This window comes from Nerophis ophidion, linkage group LG23 (assembly GCF_033978795.1).
Source record: "Nerophis ophidion isolate RoL-2023_Sa linkage group LG23, RoL_Noph_v1.0, whole genome shotgun sequence".
NCBI lineage: Eukaryota > Metazoa > Chordata > Actinopteri > Syngnathiformes > Syngnathidae > Nerophis > Nerophis ophidion.
Genome location: NC_084633.1, coordinates 36,729,770 through 36,750,791, shown reverse-complemented (window position 1 = coordinate 36,750,791; position 21,022 = coordinate 36,729,770). Strand labels below are relative to the sequence as shown.

General features: G+C 36.1%; 1 protein-coding gene and 1 long non-coding RNA gene across 3 annotated transcripts in view; one reads left to right on the top strand and one right to left on the bottom strand.

Moving 5' to 3' along the window:
- Positions 1-4,278, bottom strand: part of evplb (envoplakin b) — a 56,336-nt gene extending 52,058 nt beyond the window's left edge. Inside the window, exon 1 of the mRNA XM_061884289.1 lies at positions 4,053-4,278. Coding sequence (XP_061740273.1) covers positions 4,053-4,093 — 41 coding nt within the window. The 5' untranslated portion in view covers positions 4,094-4,278. The remainder of the gene's footprint in view (positions 1-4,052) is intronic.
- The window catches only part of LOC133541592 (uncharacterized), a 130,968-nt gene that overhangs the window by 75,191 nt on the left and 34,755 nt on the right, over positions 1-21,022 (top strand). The gene's annotated exons all lie outside the window — the stretch shown is intronic.

Below are 21,022 nucleotides of genomic sequence, written 5' to 3'. Positions count from 1 at the left end.
GTTAACACTAGCATGTTACCATCTTTTTTTTTAGCTATTTGGAAGTTAGACACCTCAGTCAGATATCTTGGTACTTGACATAACTCACTGATAGTATGCTGATGTTAGCATGTTAGCATCTTTTAAGCTAATTTGGAAGGTATACACCTCAGTCAGATATCTTGGTACTTGACGAAACTTACTGATAGCATGCTGATGTTTGCATGTTAGCTTTTCAAGTTATTTCGAAGGCACACACCTCAGAGTCAGATATCTTGGTACTTGTTGCATGTTAATGCCAGCATGTTAGCATTATTTTTTTTAGCTAATTTGAAAGGTATACACCTCATAGTCAGATATTTTGGTACTTGACAAAACTTACTGATAGCATGCTAATGTTAGCATTTTTAAAGCTAATTTGGAAGGTATACACCTCAATCAGATATCTTGGTCCTTGTTGCATGTTAACGCTAGCATGTTCGCATTTTTTTAGCTAATTTGGAAGGTATCCAACTCATAGTCAGATATTTTGGTACTTGACAAAACTTACTGATAGCATGCTAATGTTAGCATTTTTTAAGCTAATTTGGAAGGTATACACCTCAGTCAGATATCTTGGTCCTTGTTGCATGTAACGCTAGCATGTTCGCATTTTTTTAGCTAATTTGGAAGGTATCCACCTCATAGTCAGATATTTTGGTACTTGACAAAACTTACTGATAGCATGCTAATGTTAGCACTTTTTACGCTAATTTGGAAGGTATACAGCTCAGTCAGATATCTTGGTCCTTGTTGCATGTTAACGCTAGCATGTTAGCATTTTTTTTTAGCTAATTTGGAAGGTAAACACCTCATAGTCATATTTTGGTACTTGACAAAACTTACTCATAGCATCCTAATGTTAGCATTTTTTAAGCAAATTTGGAAGGTATACACCTCAGTCAGATATCTTGGTCCTTGTTGCATGTTAACGCTAGCATGTTGGCATTTTATTTAAACTAATTTGGAAGGTATACACCTTATTGTCAGGTATTTTGGTACTTGACGGAACTTACTGATAGCATGCTAATATTAGCATGTTAGCTTTTTTAGTTATTTTGAAGGGACACAGCTCAGAGTCAGATATCTTGGTACTTGTTGCATGTTAACACTAGCATGTTAGCATTTTTTTTAGCTACTTTGGAAGTTAGACAGCTCAGTCAGATATCTTGGTACTTGACAAAACTTACTGATAGCATGCTGATGTCAGCCTGTTAGCTTTTCTAGTTGATTTGATGGCACACACCTCAGGGTCAGATATTTTGGTACTTGACAAAATTCACTGATAGTATGCTGATTGTTTGCATTTTAGCATCTTTTAAGCTAATTTGGAAAGTATGCACCTCAGTCAGATATTTTGGTACTTGACAAAACTTACTGATAGCATGCTGATGTTAGCATGTTAGCTTTTCCAGTTATTTCGAAGGCACAGACCTCAGTCAGATATCTTGGTACTTGTTGCATGTTAACGCCAGCATGTTAGCATAATTTTTTTAGCTAATTTGGAAGGCATAAACCTCATAGTCAGATATTTTGGTACTTGACAAAACTTACTGATAGCATGCTAATGTTAGCATTTTTAAAGTTAATTTGGAAGGTATACACCTCAGTCAGATATCTCGGTCCTTGTTGCATGTTAACGCTAGCATGTTAGCATTTTTTTTAGCTAATTTGGAAGGTATACACCTTTTAGTCTGATATTTTGGTACTTGACAAAATGTACTGATAGCATGCTAATGGTAGCATTTTTTAAGCTAATTTGGAAGGTATACACCTCAGTCATATATCTTGGTTCTTGTTTCATGTTAACGCTAGCATGTTAGTATTTTTTTTTAGCTAATTTGGAAGGTAAACACCTTATTGTCAGGTATTTTGGTACTTGACTAAACTTACTGATAGCATGCTAATGTTAGCATTTTTTACCCTAATTTGGAAGGTATACAGCTCAGTCAGATTTCTTGGTCCTTGTTGCATGTTAACGCTAGCATGTTAGCATTTTTTTTTAGCTAATTTGGAAGGTAAACACCTCATAGTCATATTTTGGTACTTGACAAAACTTACTCATAGCATCCTAATGTTAGCATTTTTTAAGCAAATTTGGAAGGTATACACCTCAGTCAGATATCTTGGTCCTTGTTGCATGTTAACGCTAGCATGTTGGCATTTTATTTAAACTAATTTGGAAGGTATACACCTTATTGTCAGGTATTTTGGTACTTGACGGAACTTACTGATAGCATGCTAATATTAGCATGTTAGCTTTTTTAGTTATTTTGAAGGGACACAGCTCAGAGTCAGATATCTTGGTACTTGTTGCATGTTAACACTAGCATGTTAGCATTTTTTTTAGCTACTTTGGAAGTTAGACAGCTCAGTCAGATATCTTGGTACTTGACAAAACTTACTGATAGCATGCTGATGTCAGCCTGTTAGCTTTTCTAGTTGATTTGATGGCACACACCTCAGGGTCAGATATTTTGGTACTTTACAAAATTCACTAATAGTATGCTGATGTTAGCATTTTAGCATCTTTTAAGCTAATTTGGAAAGTATGCACCTCAGTCAGATATTTTGGTACTTGACAAAACTTACTGATAGCATGCTGATGTTAGCATGTTAGCTTTTCCAGTTATTTCGAAGGCACAGACCTCAGTCAGATATCTTGGTACTTGTTGCATGTTAACGCCAGCATGTTAGCATAATTTTTTTAGCTAATTTGGAAGGCATAAACCTCATAGTCAGATATTTTGGTACTTGACAAAACTTACTGATAGCATGCTAATGTTAGCGTTTTTAAAGTTAATTTGGAAGGTATACACCTCAGTCAGATATCTTGTTCCTTGTTGCATGTTAACGCTAGCATGTTAGCATTTTTTTTAGCTAATTTGGAAGGTATACACCTCTTAGTCTGATATTTTGGTACTTGACATAATGTACTGATAGCATGCTAATGGTAGCATTTTTTAAGCTAATTTGGAAGGTATACACCTCAGTCATATATCTTGGTCCTTGTTTCATGTAAACGCTAGCATGTTAGTATTTTTTTTAGCTAATTTGGAAGGTAAACACCTTATTGTCAGGTATTTTGGTACTTGACTAAACTTACTGATAGCATGCTAATGTTAGCATGTTAGCTTTTTTTGTTATTTTGAAGGCACACACCTCATAGTCAGATATTTTGGTACTTGACAAAACTTACTGATACCATGCTGATGTTAGCATGTTAGCTTATGTAGTTATTTCGAAGGCACACACCTCGGAATCGGATATTTTGGTACTTGACAAAACTTACTGATACCATGCTGATGTTAGCATGTTAGCTTTTGTAGTTATTTCGAAGGCACACACCTCAGAGTCAGATATTTTGGTATTTGACAAAACTTACTGATACCATGCTGATGTTAGCATGTTAGCTTTTCTAGTTATTTCGAAGGTATACATAGTCAGATATTTTGGTACTTGACAAAACTTACTGATACCATGCTGATGTTAGCATGTTAGCTTTTCTAGTTATTTCGAGGGCAGACACCTCAGAGTCGGATATTTTGGTTCTTGACATGCTAATGTTAGCATTTTTTAAGCTAATTTGGAAGGTATACACCTCAGTCAGATATCTTGGTCCTTGTTGCATGTTAACGCTAGCATGTTAGCAATTTTTTTTAGCTAATTTGGAAGGTATACACCTTATTGTCAGGTATTTTAGTACTTGACAAAACTCACTGATAGCATGCTATCGCCCAGGAAGGGGGCGGTGGTTGTTGCCGCACATGTTGCACAATAGCAAGATAGCAGCATGGGGGGGTTAGGGGGGTCTTGGGTAGGTAGCACTCAAGGTGGGATTGACAGGTGTCAATCCCACCTTGAGTGGTAATTGAACCCTCACACGTTCATTCATAGGACACTACTACACAGTGTGCCACAGACAGGTTAGACCAGTGTCTCACTCACACTAATGCACACATACCTATACACATATACCTACAGGTATAAACACAGGTGTGAATACAGGTGTGAATACAGGTGTGAACACTCACCTGCTGATCTTAACCGGACTGTTTTCCTGTTTCTTCGACATGACGGCCGACTGTTCAGGTGTCAAGCTGCTCCTTCCAGCTCCTTCCTTCCTTCCTCTCCGTGCTTCCGCTGGCCTCTCGCCAGAGTTAAGGTTCGTCTCTCGGCTCCGCCCAGGCCGGCAGGTGCGTCGCCAGTCAAATTCAGTCGCTGTAAAAGGGGCGGGGCGGCGAAGAGACCGGGCCGACCTGTTTGTTCACACTCCTGACGCCGGAGAATTCCACATTTTTGTTTTTTTCTTTTTAAACTATCTTAGGTTTGAATCACACCTGAAAAAATGTGTTGAAATGACTGCAGTTTTGTACTGTTTGTCCATGGCCTGCTAGGATTTGTGTCTGACAATCCAAGCATCTTTTGCCTTTTGATTTGAAGTTGGAGTTTTCAAAGATTTTTTATTTATTTATAAAATACATATATTTAGGTCATTTATTTCGGTCACAATCAAAAAATAGTCCCTCTTTTTGCCGGAAGTCACCAACAAAAAGCTGTAAATTTGCCTAATTGTCTAGCCAAGTGCTTCTCAACCTTTTTTTTTTCAGTGAACATTTTTTTAATTCAAGTACCCCCCAATCAAAGCAAAGCATTTTGGGTTGGAAAAAAAGAGATAAAGAAGTAAAATACAGCACTATGTCATCACTTTCTGAATTGTATTATATAATATTGCTCATTTAAAGTGGTCTTTCTTGAACAAATTGGAAAAAAAGATATAAAAATAACTAAAAACTTGCTAAAAAATAAACAATGTTTGGGACATGCTCTCCCTGAGAGAGCATGAGGAGGTTGAGGTGGGCGGGCTTGAGGGGGGTGGGGGGGGGTTGGGCGGAGTTGAGGTAGGGAGTAGCGGGGGGAATTATTTATTCTATACTGTTTTTATGTTGGTTTTATATAGAGATGTCTGATAATGGCTATTTTGCCGATATTCCGATATTGTCCAACTTTTAATTACCGATTCCGATATCAACCGATACCGATATACACAGTGGTGGAATGAACTCATTATTATCACTAATGTTGTTTTGATGCCCCGCTGGATGCATTAAACAAGATTTTCCAAAATAAATCAACTCAAGTTATGGAAAAATATTTATTATTGAAGTCACAAAGTGCATTATTTTTTTTAACATCCCTCAAAACAGCAGCTTGGAATTTGGGACATGCTCTCCCTGAGAGAGCATGAGGAGGTTGAGGTGGGCGGGGTTGGGGGGCTAGTGGGGGGTTTATATTGTAGCGTCCCGGTAGAGTTAGTGATGCAAGGGGTTCTGGGTATATGTTGCGTTACGTTGCGAAATGGGTTCGTCATTCCTGTTTGGTGTGGGTTGACGGTGTGACGCCTTCTGAGGTAAATATCAACATTACATTTTTCCACAGGCTAATAAATCTTAAAACTAAATAATAATGAGATGAGTGAGGTTGGTGGTGGGGGGCGGGTTTTTGTGGTAGTCAGTGCTGCAAGGGGTTCTGGGTGTTTGTTCTATTGTGTTTATGTTGTGTTACGGTGCTCATGTTCTCCGAAATGTGTTAGTCATTCTTGTATGGTGTGGGTTCACAGTGTGGCGCATATTTGTAACAGTGTTTAAGTTGTTTATACGGCCATCCTCAGTGTGACCTGTATGGCTGTTGACCAAGTATGCGTCGCATTCACTTGCCAAGTTATGGAATAAAATGCCATTCACTTGCCATAGATACTATGTGACTGGGCCGGCACGCAAAGTCAGTGCCTTTACAGCAACATTTTAAAAAATTCCTACATTTGACTTTTTGAAACTGATACCAATGATTTCCGATATCACATTTTAAACCATTTATTAGGCCGATAATATTGGCAGTCTGATATTATCGGACATCTCTAGTTGATACCAGATCTGTATGCTCTAATATCGATTCTCAAATCAACACATCAATACTTTTGATGCTTTTGTTCAGGGGTGTCCAAACCTTTTCCGCCAAGGGCCGCATACTGAAAAGTCAAAATATGTGGGGGGCCATTTTGATATTTTATTTTATTTTATTTTATTTTAAGAAATGCTGAAAACATATCTTGTGTTAGCTTTGTGTTATTGGTGACTAAATATTAGACATTTCCGATAATGCTTTTTTGCCGATATCCGGTCCAATTCTTGATTACCGATTCAACCGATACCGATACATACAGAGGTGGAATGAACACATTATTATCACTAATGTTGTTGTGATGCCCCGCTGGATGCATTAAACAACATTTTCCAAAATAAATCAACTCAAGTTATGGAATAAAATGCCAACATGGCACTGCCATATTTATTATTGAAGTCACAAAGTGCATTATTTTTTTTAACATGCCTCAAAACAGCAGCTTGGAATTTGGGACATGCTCTCCCTGATAGAGCATTAGGAGGTCGAGGTGGAAGGTAGGGGTTGCGGGGGGAATTAGAAATGTCTGATAATGGTTTTTCTGCCGATATCCGATATTCAGATATTGTCCATGCCGGCGTTAACATACATCTTACTCTGAGGTGTGTGCCTTCAAAAATAACTAGAAAAGCTAACATGCTGACATCAGCAGGCTATCAGTGAGTTTTGTCAAGTACCAAACTATCTGACTGAGGTGTATAACTTCCAAAGTAGCTAAAAAACATGCTAACATGCTAGTGTTAACATGCTATCAGTAAATTCCGTCAAATACCAAAATATCTGACTATATATATATATATATATATATATATATATATATATATATATATATATATATATGGGGACGGCGTGGCGCAGTGGAAGGACTGGCCGTGTGCAAACCGAGGGTCCCTGGTTCAATTCCCACCTAGTACCAACTTTGTCACGTCCGTTGCGTCCTGAGCAAGACACTTCACCCTTGCTCCTGATGTGTGCTGGTTAGCCCCTTGCATGGCAGCTCCCTCCATCAGTGTGTGAATGTGTGTGTGAATGGGTAAATGTGGAAGTAGTGTCAAAGCGCTTTGAGTACCTTGAAGGTAGAAAAGCGCTATACAAGTACAACCCATTTATCATTTATTTATATATATATATATATATATATATATATATATATATATATATATATATATTTATTAGAGATGTCCAATATTATCGGCTAATAAATGTCCAATAATTTATTTATATATATATATATATATATATATATATATATATATATATATATATATATATATATAATAAGACTACCACCAAAATGCTTGACGGTAGGTGTGGTGTTCCTGGGATTAAAGGCCTCACCTTTTCCCTCCAAACATATTGCTGGCTATTGTGGCCAAACAGCTCCATTTTTGTCTCATCTGACCACAGAACTTTCCTCCAGAAGGTCTTATCTTTTCTATGTGATCAGCAGCAAACTTTAGAGGAGCCTCAAGGTGTGGCTTCTGGAGTAAGGTCTTCCTTCTTGCATGGTAGCGTCTCAGTCCATGGCCATGCTTGACTGTGGACACTGACACCTGTGTTCCAGCAGGTTCCAATTCATGCTTTTTGCTGCTTCTCGCTTGGCTCTTGATCATCCTGACCAGTTCTCTCTCAGCAGCAGGTGATAGCTGGTGTTTTCTTCCTGATCGTGGCAGTGACAAAACTGTGCCATGCACTTTATACTTGACTGCACAGTTGCACTTGGGACCTTAAGCTGCTTTAAAATGTCTCCAAGTGACTTTCCTGACTTGTTCAAGTAAATGATTTGTTTTTTCGGATCTGTGCTGACGTCCTTTGACTTTCCCATTGTGGTGTTTGTAAGCCAGTCTAATGATTGCATCACATTTAGATGTGCTCAGAGAAGTCAACAATCAGAATCACTCACATGAAGTTAAGAGGCCATGCCATGAAGCTACTTTGATTTGATTGGAACTTTTCTAAATCACCAAAAAGCAGATTTGCTCACATTTTCAGTAGAGCCATAACAATAAGAGTTGTAGAAATGACTGGAATGTTAAGAGAACCATGACATCATGTTCTTTACAAGTGTATGTACACTTTTGACCACCACTGTATGACTGAGTTGTATACCTGCAAAAATAGCTAAAAAATTTTTAACATGGTAACATTAGCATGCTAACAATAAGCATATGCGTCAAGTAGCAAAAATGGGACTGAGGTGTACTGTATATACCAGTAAAAATAGCTACAAATAAGCTTACATGCTAACAGTCAATGTGTATAAAAAAAGGATTCTGCAGCGTAATCCTTCAAAATTAGCTAAAAAGCTAACGTGTTAGCATTGATTGATTGAGACTTTTATTAGTAGATTGTACAGTTCTTTACAAGTGTATGTACACTTTTGACCACCACTGTATGACTGAGTTGTATACTTGCAAAAGTAGCTAAAATTTTTTTTAACATGGTAACATTAGCATGCTAACAGTAAGCATATGCGTCAAGTAGCAAAAATGTGACTGAGGTGTACTGTATATACCAGTAAAAATAGCTACAAATAAGCTTACATGCTAACAGTCAATGTGTATTAAAAAAAAGTATTCTGGAGCGTAATCCTTCAAAATTAGCTAAAAAGCTAACGTGCTAACGTGTTAGCATTGATTGATTGAGACTTTTATTAGTAGATTGTACAGTTCTTTACAAGTGTATGTACACTTTTGATCACCACTGTATGACTGAGTTGTATACCTGCAAAAATAGCTAAAAATTTTTTAACATGGTAACATTAGCATGCTAACAGTAAGCATATGCGTCAAGTAGCAAAAATGTGACTGAGGTGTACTGTATATACCAGTAAAAATAGCTACAAATAAGCTTACATGCTAACAGTCAATGTGTATAAAAAAAGGATTCTGCAGCGTAATCCTTCAAAATTAGCTAAAAAGGTAACGTGCTAATGTGTTAGCATTGATTGATTGAGACTTTTATTAGTAGATTGTACAGTTCTTTACAAGTGTATGTACACTTTTGACCACCACTGTATGACTGAGTTGTATACTTGCAAAAGTAGCTAAAAAATTTTTTAACATGGTAACATTAGCATGCTAACAGTAAGCATATGCGTCAAGTAGCAAAAATGTGACTGAGGTGTACTGTATATACCAGTAAAAATAGCTACAAATAAGCTTACATGCTAACAGTCAATGTGTATTAAAAAAAGTATTCTGGAGCGTAATCCTGCAAAATTAGCTAAAAAGCTAACGTGCTAACGTGTTAGCATTGATTGATTGAGACTTTTATTAGTAGATTGTACAGTTCTTTACAAGTGTATGTACACTTTTGACCACCACTGTATGACTGAGTTGTATACTTGCAAAAATAGCAAAAAAAATTTTAACATGGTATCATTAGCATGCTAACAGTAAGCATATGCGTCAAGTAGCAAAAATGTGACTGAGGTGTACTGTATATACCAGTAAAAATAGCTACAAATAAGCTTACATGCTAACAGTCAATGTGTATAAAAAAAGGATTCTGCAGCGTAATCCTTCAAAATTAGCTAAAAAGCTAACGTGCTAACGTGTTAGCATTGATTGATTGAGACTTTTATTAGTAGATTGTACAGTTCTTTACAAGTGTATGTACACTTTTGACCACCACTGTATGACTGAGTTGTATACTTGCAAAAGTAGCTAAAAAATTTTTTAACATGGTAACATTAGCATGCTAACAGTAAGCATATGCGTCAAGTAGCAAAAATGTGACTGAGGTGTACTGTATATACCAGTAAAAATAGCTACAAATAAGCTTACATGCTAACAGTCAATGTGTATAAAAAAAGGATTCTGCAGCGTAATCCTTCAAAATTAGCTAAAAAGCTAACGTGCTAACGTGTTAGCATTGATTGATTGAGACTTTTATTAGTAGATTGTACAGTTCTTACAAGTGTATGTACACTTTTGACCACCACTGTATGACTGAGTTGTATACTTGCAAAAGTAGCTAAAATTTTTTTTAACATGGTAACATTAGCATGCTAACAGTAAGCATATGCGTCAAGTAGCAAAAATGTGACTGAGGTGTACTGTATATACCAGTAAAAATAGCTACAAATAAGCTTACATGCTAACAGTCAATGTGTATTAAAAAAAGTATTCTGGAGCGTAATCCTTCAAAATTAGCTAAAAAGCTAACGTGCTAACGTGTTAGCATTGATTGATTGATTGATTGAGACTTTTATTAGTAGACTGTACAGTACATATTCCATACAATTGACCACTAAATGGTTAAACCTAATAAGTTTTTCAACTTCTTTAAGTCGGGGTCCATGCTAATCAATTCATGGTAGAACGCGAACAGTAAACATGCTTCAGTACCGAAAAAAAATTCTGTAAAATTTGCTAAAAAAAAAAAAGATAACATGCTAATGTTAGCGCACCTCCAATACCAACACAAAAAATAAATTTTTCAAAAAAAAGTTCACATGTTCACAATAAGCATGCTTGAATTGCCAACATATATGACCTCCAAGGTCAAACTGCTATACAAAAACAACAAACCGAATCACGTCACATTGTGATAAGACACTATTGTATTGATTTTTTTTTCCCATTTAGCAATAGTCAGGTGTTCTTGCGACATCTGTGCTGAAGTTGTCCTTTTTATAATATATCTGCCCTTGTAACGGAGCTGTGATAAAGGATGCTTTGCAGTAATAATGGCCAAGGTCAAGGACATTACAGGTCAGAGGTCATCAGCTCTCCTCAACAAAAACTCTCTTCAACTTTTTAAAGCAAATTTTACAGGAAAACCCCTCAGAATAGTTGTTTTGGTACTTGACATACGGTAGCTTTCTAGATATTTTTACATGGATATACCTCAGAGGCATGCTAGCCTTCTCAGCTTGTGTTCTTTTACTTTACAAACATTCACAAATTTCCAGGAATTACACATTTTCTGGGACATTTCTTTACATTTAAAATGGATGGACACTTTTTCAGACATCCAAATTGTCCACGTTTTTAACGTTAGCGTGTTAGCATCCATTTTTAGGTAATTTCACAGGTACAAAGCGCAGAAAAATGTTTACATTTTACAAAATTTTACAGGTATCCACCTCAAAATCGCTTATTTTGGTAATTGGCACGTTTTTTTCTGTTAGTATGCTAATGTTAGCTTGTTAGCTTTTTTAAGACCTTTTTACAGGTACACACCTCAATCATGTAGTTCGGTATTTCACATTAGCATGTTAGCTTTTAAAGCAAATTTTACAAGAAAATCCCTCAATCATATTTTTAGTACTTGACATATGGTAGCTTTCGAGATATTTTTACATATATTTTTTTTAATACTTCATTTAGGGTAATGTTGGCATGCTAGCCTTATCAGCTTTTGTTCTTTCATTTTACAAACATTCACAAATTTTCAGGAATTCCACATTTTCGGGAACATTTCTTTCCATTTAAAATGGGTGGTCACTTTTTCAAACGTCCAAATTGTCCACGTTTCTAGCACGTTAGCATCCATTTTACAGGTACACACCTCAATCATGTACTGTGGTGTTTCACATTAGCATGTCAGCTGGTAAAGCAAATTTTACCTCGGAATCATTTTTTGGTACTGGACATATGGTAGCTTTCTAGATATTTTTACATGGATATACCTCACAGTCCAGTTTTTAATACTTTATTTAGGCATTTTTCATCCGATTCCAACCATTCCACTTTCAAAATGTTGGTCTTATTCACGACACGTGTGCGTTTCTTCTTTTAGTTTACAAATATTAACAAATTTCCAGGAATTCTACATTTACTAGGACATTTTTTTTCCATTTGAAATGAATTGACCCTTTCTTAAACGTCCAACGTTTCCACATTTCTAACGTTAGCAAGTTAGCATCCATTTTTAGGTACTTGTAGAAAGAAAAATGTTTACTGTTGCCATGCTGACGTTGTCTTACCTCAAATTCTCTTTTGGAAATTGGCACGTTTTTCTGTTAGCATGCTAATGTAAGCATGTTACATTTTTAAAAAATGTTTACATGTATACACCTCAGTCATTCATGTATTTTGGTATTTCACATTCATGAACGAATACATGTGTGTTTATATGTGTATATATATTTATATATATATATATATATATATATATATATATATATATATATATATATATATACATATATATATATACATATATATATATGTATATATATATATATATATATATATATATACACATATTCCGTTTCCATATGAGTTGGGAAATTGTGTTAGATGTAAATAGAGACTTAGACTTAGACTTCCTTTTTATTGTCATTCAAATTTGAACTTTACAGTAAGAATAAGAACGAAATTTCGTTGCATTAAATCTTGGTAGTGCAGGATAAAAAAAAAAAAAAATTAAAAAGCAATAAGGAGCAGATATAAATAAATGGATGACTGTACAGATAAATAGATTGCACTTTTTCACATGCGTCCACGTTTATGGATGTATGCTATGTTGTCTTTTTTATTCCAGCGAGTTGATCCATTTTGGGGGGAGTTGAGGGGATTATTTAATTATGATGCGTTCAAGAGTCTTACGGCCTGAGGGAAGAAGCTGTTACAGAACCTGGAGGTTCTCCTTCGGAGGCTGGAGAACCTCTACCTAGGACAAGACTGTTCCAGAAAAAGTCTTACAGATGATCCTTTTTACACGTTCTAACTAAACCACAGTGAAGCTTAGCTCCAATTGTGAGGTCTCTTCAACTTTTTAGCCATTTTTACAGGTATACGCCTCAATCATGTATTTTGCCAGCATGTTAGCATTTTTTTAGCTAATTTGGAAGGTATACACCTCATAGTCAGATATTTTGGTACCTGATGAAACTTACTGATAACATGCTGATGTTAGCATGTTAGCTTTTTTAGTTATTTTGAAGGCACACACAGAGTGAGATATTGTGGTAATTGATAAAACATGCTGATGTTAGCATGTTAACTTTTGTAGTTCTATTAAAGGCACACACCTCATAGTCGGATATTTTTTGTACTTGATCAAACTTACTGATAGCATGCTAATGTTAGCATGTTAGCTTTTCTAGTTATTTTGAAGGCATGCACCTCAGTGTCAGATATTTTGGTACTTGACAAAACTTACTGATCGCATGCTGATGTTAGCATGTTAGCTTTTTTAACCATTTTTACAGCTATACACCTCAGAGTCAGATATTTTGGTACTTGACAAAACTTACTGATAGCATGCTGATGTTAGCTTCTTTATTATTTTGAAGGCACACACCTCAGTGTCAGATATTTTGGTACTTGACAAAACTTACTGATCGCATGCGGATGTTAGCATGTTAGCTTTTTTAACCATTTTTACAGCTATACACCTCAGAGTCAGATATTTTGGTACTTGACAAAACTTACTGATCACATGCTGATGTTAGCATGTTAGCTTTTTTAACCATTTTTACAGCTATACACCTCAGAGTCAGATATTTTGGTACTTGACAAAACTTACTGATAGCATGCTGATGTTAGCTTCTTTATTATTTTGAAGGTACACACCTCAGTGTCAGATATTTTGGTACTTGACAAAACTTACTGATCGCATGCTGATGTTAGCATGTTAGCTTTTTTAACCATTTTTACAGCTATACACCTCAGAGTCAGATATTTTGGTACTTGACAAAACTTACTGATCGCATGCTGATGTTAGCATGTTAACTTTTGTAGTTCTATTAAAGGCACACACCTCATAGTCGGATATTTTTTGTACTTGATCAAACTTACTGATAGCATGCTAATGTTAGCATGTTAGCTTTTCTAGTTATTTTGAAGGCATGCACCTCAGTGTCAGATATTTTGGCACTTGACAAAACTTACTGATCGCATGCTGATGTTAGCATGTTAGCTTTTTTAACCATTTTTACAGCTATACACCTCAGAGTCAGATATTTTGGTACTTGACAAAACTTACTGATAGCATGCTCATGTTAGCTTCTTTATTATTTTGAAGGCACACACCTCAGTGTCAGATATTTTGGTACTTGACAAAACTTACTGATCGCATGCTGATGTTAGCATGTTAGCTTTTTTAACCATTTTTACAGCTATACACCTCAGAGTCAGATATTTTGGTACTTGACAAAACTTACTGATCGCATGCTGATGTTAGCATGTTAACTTTTGTAGTTCTATTAAAGGCACACACCTCATAGTCGGATATTTTTTGTACTTGATCAAACTTACTGATAGCATGCTAATGTTAGCATGTTAGCTTTTCTAGTTATTTTGAAGGCATGCACCTCAGTGTCAGATATTTTGGTACTTGACAAAACTTACTGATCGCATGCTGATGTTAGCATGTTAGCTTTTTTAACCATTTTTACAGCTATACACCTCAGAGTCAGATATTTTGGTACTTGACAAAACTTACTGATAGCATGCTGATGTTAGCTTCTTTATTATTTTGAAGGCACACACCTCAGTGTCAGATATTTTGGTACTTGACAAAACTTACTGATCGCATGCTGATGTTAGCATGTTAGCTTTTTTAACCATTTTTACAGCTATACACCTCAGAGTCAGATATTTTGGTACTTGACAAAACTTACTGATCGCATGCTGATGTTAGCATGTTAGCTTTTTTAACCATTTTTACAGCTATACACCTCAGAGTCAGATATTTTGGTACTTGACAAAACTTACTGATAGCATGCTGATTTTAGCTTCTTTATTATTTTGAAGGCAAACACCTCAGTGTCAGATATTTTGGTACTTGACAAAACTTACTGATAGCATGCTGATGTTAGCTTCTTTAGTTATTTTGAAGCCACACACCTCAGTGTCATATATTTTGGTACTTGAAAAAACTTATTGATAGCATGCTGATGTTAGTTGCTCTAGCTATTTTGAAGGCACACACCTCAGAGTCAGATATTTTGTTACTTGACAAAACTTACTGTTAGCATGCTGATGATAGTTTGTTAGCTTTTTAGCCATTTTTACAGGTATACACCCCATAGTCAGACATTTTGTTACTTGACAAAACTTACTGATAGCATGCTGATGTTAGCATGTTAGCTTTTTTAGTTATTTTGAAGGCACACACCTCCATAGTGTAGATATTTTGATACTTGAAAAAACTTACTGATAGTATGCTGATGTTAGCATGTTAGCTTTTGTACTTATTTTGAAGGCACACACCTCATAGTCAAATATTTTTGTACCTGGCAAAACTTTGTGATAGCATACTGATGTTAGCATGCTAGCTTTTCTAGTTATTGTGAAGGCACACACCTCATAATCAGATATCTTGGTACTAGACAAAACGTACTGATAGCATGCTGATGTTAGCATGCTAGCTTTTCTAGTTATTTTGAAGGCACACACCTCAGTGTCAGATATTTTGGTACTTTACAAAACTTACTGATCACATGCTGATGTTAGCATGTTAGCTTTTTTAACCATTTTTACAGGTATACACCTCAGAGTCAGATATTTTGGTACTTGACAAAACTTACTGATGTATGCTGATGTTAGCTTATTTAGTTATTTTGAAGGCACACACCTCAGTGTCATATATTTTGGTACTTGACAAAACTTACTGATAGTATGCTGATGTTAGCATGTTAGCTTTTCTACTTATTTTGAAGGCACACACCTCATAGTCAAATATTTTTGTACCTGGCAAAACTTAGTGATAGCATGCTGATGTTAGCATGTTAGCTTTTCTACTTATTTTGAAGGCACACACCTCATAGTCAAATATTTTTGTACCTGGCAAAACTTAGTGATACCATACTGATGTTAGCATGCTAGCTTTTCTAGTTATTGTGAAGGCACACACCTCATAATCAGATATCTTGGTAATAGACAAAACTTACTGATAGCATGCTGATGTTAGCATGTTAGCTTTTCTAGTTATTTTGAAGGCACACACCTCAGTGTCAGATATTTTGGTACTTTACAAAACTTACTGATCACATGCTGATGTTAGCATGTTAGCTTTTTTAACCATTTTTACAGGTATACACCTCAGAGTCAGATATTTTGGTACTTGACAAAACTTACTGATGTATGCTGATGTTAGCTTATTTAGTTATTTTGAAGGCACACACCTCAGTGTCATATATTTTGGTACTTGACAAAACTTACTGATAGTATGCTGATGTTAGCATGTTAGCTTTTCTACTTATTTTGAAGGCACACACCTCATAGTCAAATATTTTTGTACCTGGCAAAACTTAGTGATAGCATGCTGATGTTAGCATGTTAGCTTTTCTACTTATTTTGAAGGCACACACCTCATAGTCAAATATTTTTGTACCTGGCAAAACTTAGTGATAGCATACTGATGTTAGCATGCTAGCTTTTCTAGTTATTGTGAAGGCACCCACCTCATAATTAGATATCTTGGTACTAGACAAAACTTACTGATAGCATGCTGATGTTAGCATGTTAGCTTTTCTAGTTATTTTGAAGGCACACACCTCAGTGTCAGATATTTTGGTACTTTACAAAACTTACTGATCACATGCTGATGTTAGCATGTTAGCTTTTTTAACCATTTTTACAGGTATACACCTCAGAGTCAGATATTTTGGTACTTGACAAAACTTACTGATGTATGCTGATGTTAGCTTATTTAGTTATTTTGAAGGCACACACCTCAGTGTCATATATTTTGGTACTTGACAAAACTTACTGATAGCATGCTGATGATAGCTTGTTAGCCATTTTTACAGGTATACACCCCATAGTCAGACATTTTGGTACTTGACAAAACTTACTGATGGCATGCTGATGTTAGCATGTTAGCTTTTCTACTTATTTTGAAGGCACACACCTCCATAGTGTAGATATTTTGGTACTTGACAAAACTTACTAATAGCATGCTGATGATAGCTTGTTAGCCATTTTTACAGGTATACACCCCATAGTCAGACATTTTGGTACTTAACAAAACTTACTGATAGCATGCTGATGTTAGCATGTTAGCTTTTCTAGTTATTTTGAAGGCACACACCTCCATAGTGTAGATATTTTGGTACTTAACAAAACTTACTGATAGTATGCTGATGTTAGCATTTTAGCTTTTCTACTTATTTTGAAGGCACACACCTCATAGTCAAATATTTTTGTACTTGGCAAAACTTACTGATAGCATGCTGATGTTAGCATGTTAGCTTTTTTAGTTATTTTGAAGGTACACACCTCCATAGTGTAGATATTTTGGTACTTGACAAAACTTACTGATAGTATGCTGATGTTTACATGTGAGCTTTTCTACTTATTTCGAAGGCACACAGCTCATAGTCAAATATTTTTGTACTTGGCAAAACTTACTGATAGCATGCTGATGATAGCTTGTTAGCCATTTTTACAGGTATACACCCCATAGTCAGACATTTTGGTACTTGACAAAACTTACTGATAGCATGCTGATGTTAGCATGTTAGCTTTTCTGGTTATTTTGAAGGCACGCACCTCCATAGTGTAGATATTTTGGTACTTGACAAGACTTACTGATAGTATGCTGATGTAAGCATGTTAGCTTTTCTAGTTATTTTGAAGGCACACACCTCATAGTCAGATATCTTGGTACTAGACAAAACTTACTGATAGCATGCTGATGTTAGCATGTTAGCTTTTCTAGTTATTTTGAAGGCACACACCTCCATAGTGTAGATATTTTGGTACTTAACAAAACTTACTGATAGTATGCTGATGTTAGCATTTTAGCTTTTCTACTTATTTTGAAGGCACACACCTCATAGTCAAATATTTTTGTACTTGGCAAAACTTACTGATAGCATGCTGATGTTAGCATGTTAGCTTTTTTAGTTATTTTGAAGGTACACACCTCCATAGTGTAGATATTTTGGTACTTGACAAAACTTACTGATAGTATGCTGATGTAAGCATGTTAGCTTTTCTAGTTATTTTGAAGGCACACACCTCATAATCAGATATCTTGGTACTAGACAAAACTTACTGATAGCATGCTGATGTTAGTATGTTAGCTTTTGTAGTTATTTAGAAGGCACACGCCTCAGGGTCAGATATTTTGGTACTCGACAAAACTTTTTAAAGCAAATTTTACAGGAAAACCTCAGAAATGTTATTTTTTTGTACTTAACGAATTGTAGCTTTGTAGATATTTTTACATGTATTTACCTGAGTCGTGTTTTTTAATACTTGATTCAGGCTAATGTCTGAATGCTAGCCTTTTCCGCAAATTTCAAAGTTGTACATCCCAGAATCCTTTATTTTGTAAGTAACTGTTAGCATTGGAAAATGGATGTTAGCATGGTAAAGTTACGATGTTAGCTTTTTTTTTAGCTGTTTTTGCAGGATCACTTATTTTGGTGATTGATATATGCTTCCTGTTAGCAAGTAGTTCTTACTCACCAACATTTCCTGAGAAGCATTCACACCCTTGTAATCGTTATTCTGACCTATTTTTTTGTCAAACTCTCCTCCTCCCACATTTTTCATCCCATTCCAACCATTCCACTTTCAAAATGTTCTTTTAGTTTACAAACGTTCACACATTTCTAGGAATTCCACATTTACTGGGACATTTTCTTCCATTTTGAAATGAATGGACCCTTTCTCAAACGTCCAACGTTTCCACATTTCTAACGTTAGCATGTTAGCATCCATTTTTGGGTATTTTTAGAAAGAAAATGTTGACTGTTGCCATGCTGATGTTGTCATGCCTTAAAATCTCTTTTGGTAATTGGTACGTTTTTCTGTTAGCATGCTAATGTAAGCATGTTACATTTTTTGGGCCATTTTTACATGTATACACCTCAGTCATGTGTTTTGGTATTTCACATTAGCATGTTAGCTTTATGCATACTTTTATATATGTACATACATGTATGTATGTATGTATGTATGTATGTATATATGTATATATATATATATATATATATATATATATATATATATATATATATATGTATGTCTTGATTGGATTATCCGGAGAATAGTGCTCGATACCGTGGTAGAGCGCAATATGTAGGTGTGGGAAAAAAATCACAAGACTACTTCATCTCTACAGATCTGTTTCATGAGGGGTTCCCTCAATCATCAGGATCTCCTGATGATTGAGGGAACCCCTCATGAAACAGATCTGTAGAGATGAAGTAGTCTTGTGATTTTTTTCCCACACCTACATATATATATATATATATATATATATATATATTTGTAAGATTTTGCAAAATCTCCTGACGATTGAGGGAACTCCTCATGAAACAGTTCTGTAGAGATGAAGTAGTCTTGTGATTTTTCCCACACATACATATTGCGCTCTACCAGGATATCGAGCACTAGTCTCTGGGTAATCCAACTAAGACACATGTATTGTGTTGGATGTAAATACAAAAGGAATACAATGAAATCCTTTTCAACCCATATTCAGTTGAATATGCTACAAAGACAACATATTTGATGTTCAAACAGATAAACATTTATTTATTTTTTTTGCAAATAATCATTAACTTTAGAATTTGATGCCAGCAACACGTGACAAAGAAGTTGGGAAAGGTGGCAATAAATACGGATAAAGTTTAGGAATGCTCATCAAACACTTATTTGGAACATCACACAGGTGTGCAGGCTATTTGGGAACAGGTGGGTGCCACGATTGGGTATAAAAACAGCTTCCATGAAATGAGTAATTCACAAACAAGGAAGGGTCGAGGGTCACCACTTTGTAAGCAAATTGTCCAACAGTTTTAGAACAACATTTTCCAACGAGCTATAGTAAGGAATTTAGGGATTTTGCCATCTACAGTCCGTACAATCATCAAAAGGTTCAGAGAATCTGGAGAAATCACTGCACGTAAGCCATGATTTTACGGACCTTTGATCCCTCAGACGGTACTGCATCAAAAACCGACATCAGTGTGTAAAGGATATCACCACATGGGCTCAGGAACACTTCATAAAACCACTGTCAGTAACTACAGTTGGTTGCTACATCTGTAAGTACAAGTTAAAACTCTACTATGCAAAGCAAAACCCATTTATCAACAACAGCCAGAAACGCCGCCGGCTTGGCTAGGCCTGAGCTTATCTAAGATGGACTGATGCAAAGTGGAAAAAATGTTCTGTGGTCTGACGAGTCCTCATTTCAAATAATATTTGGAAACTGTGGATGTGGTGTCTTCCGGAACAACGAGGAAAATAACCATCCGGATTGTTATAGGCGCAAAGTTCAAAAGGCAGCATGTGTGATGGTATGGGGGTGCATTAGTGCCCAAGGCATGGGTAACTTACACATCTGTGAAGGCACCATTAATGCTGAAAGGTACATACAGCTTTTGGAGCAACATATGTTGTCATCCAAGCAAGTTATCATGGACGCCCCTGTTTATTTCAGCAAGACAATGCCAAGCCACGTGTTACAACAGCGTCGCTTCGTAAAAGAACAGTGCAGGTACTTTCCTGGCCCGCCTGCAGTCCAGACCTGTCTCCCATGGAAAATGTGTGGCGCATTATGAAGCGTAAAATAGGGCAGCGGAGACCCCGGACTGTTGAAGGACTGAAGCTCTACATAAAACAAGAATGGGAAAGAATTCCACTTTCAAAGCTTCAACAATTAGTTTCCTCAGTTCCCAAATGTTTATTGAGTGTTGTTAAAAGAAAAGGTGATGTAACACAGTGGTGAACATGCCCTTTCCCAACTACTTTGGCACGTGTTGCAGCCATGAAATTCTAAGTTAATTATTATTTGCAAAAAAAAAAATAAAGTTTATGAGTTTGAACATCAAATATGTTGTCTTAGTAGCATATTCAACTGAATATGGGTTGAAAAGGATTTGCAAATCATTGTATTCTGTTTATATTTACATCGAACACAATTTCCCAACTCATATGGAAACCGGGTTTGTGTATATATGTATGTATGTAGGGGTGGCGCGGTTGGGAGAGTGTCCGTGTCAGCAACCTGAGGGTTCCTGATTCAATCCCCACCTTCTACCAACCTCGTCACGTCCGTTGTGTCCATGAGCAAGGCACTTCACCCTTGCTCCTGATGGGTGCTGGTTAGCTGCCTTGCATGG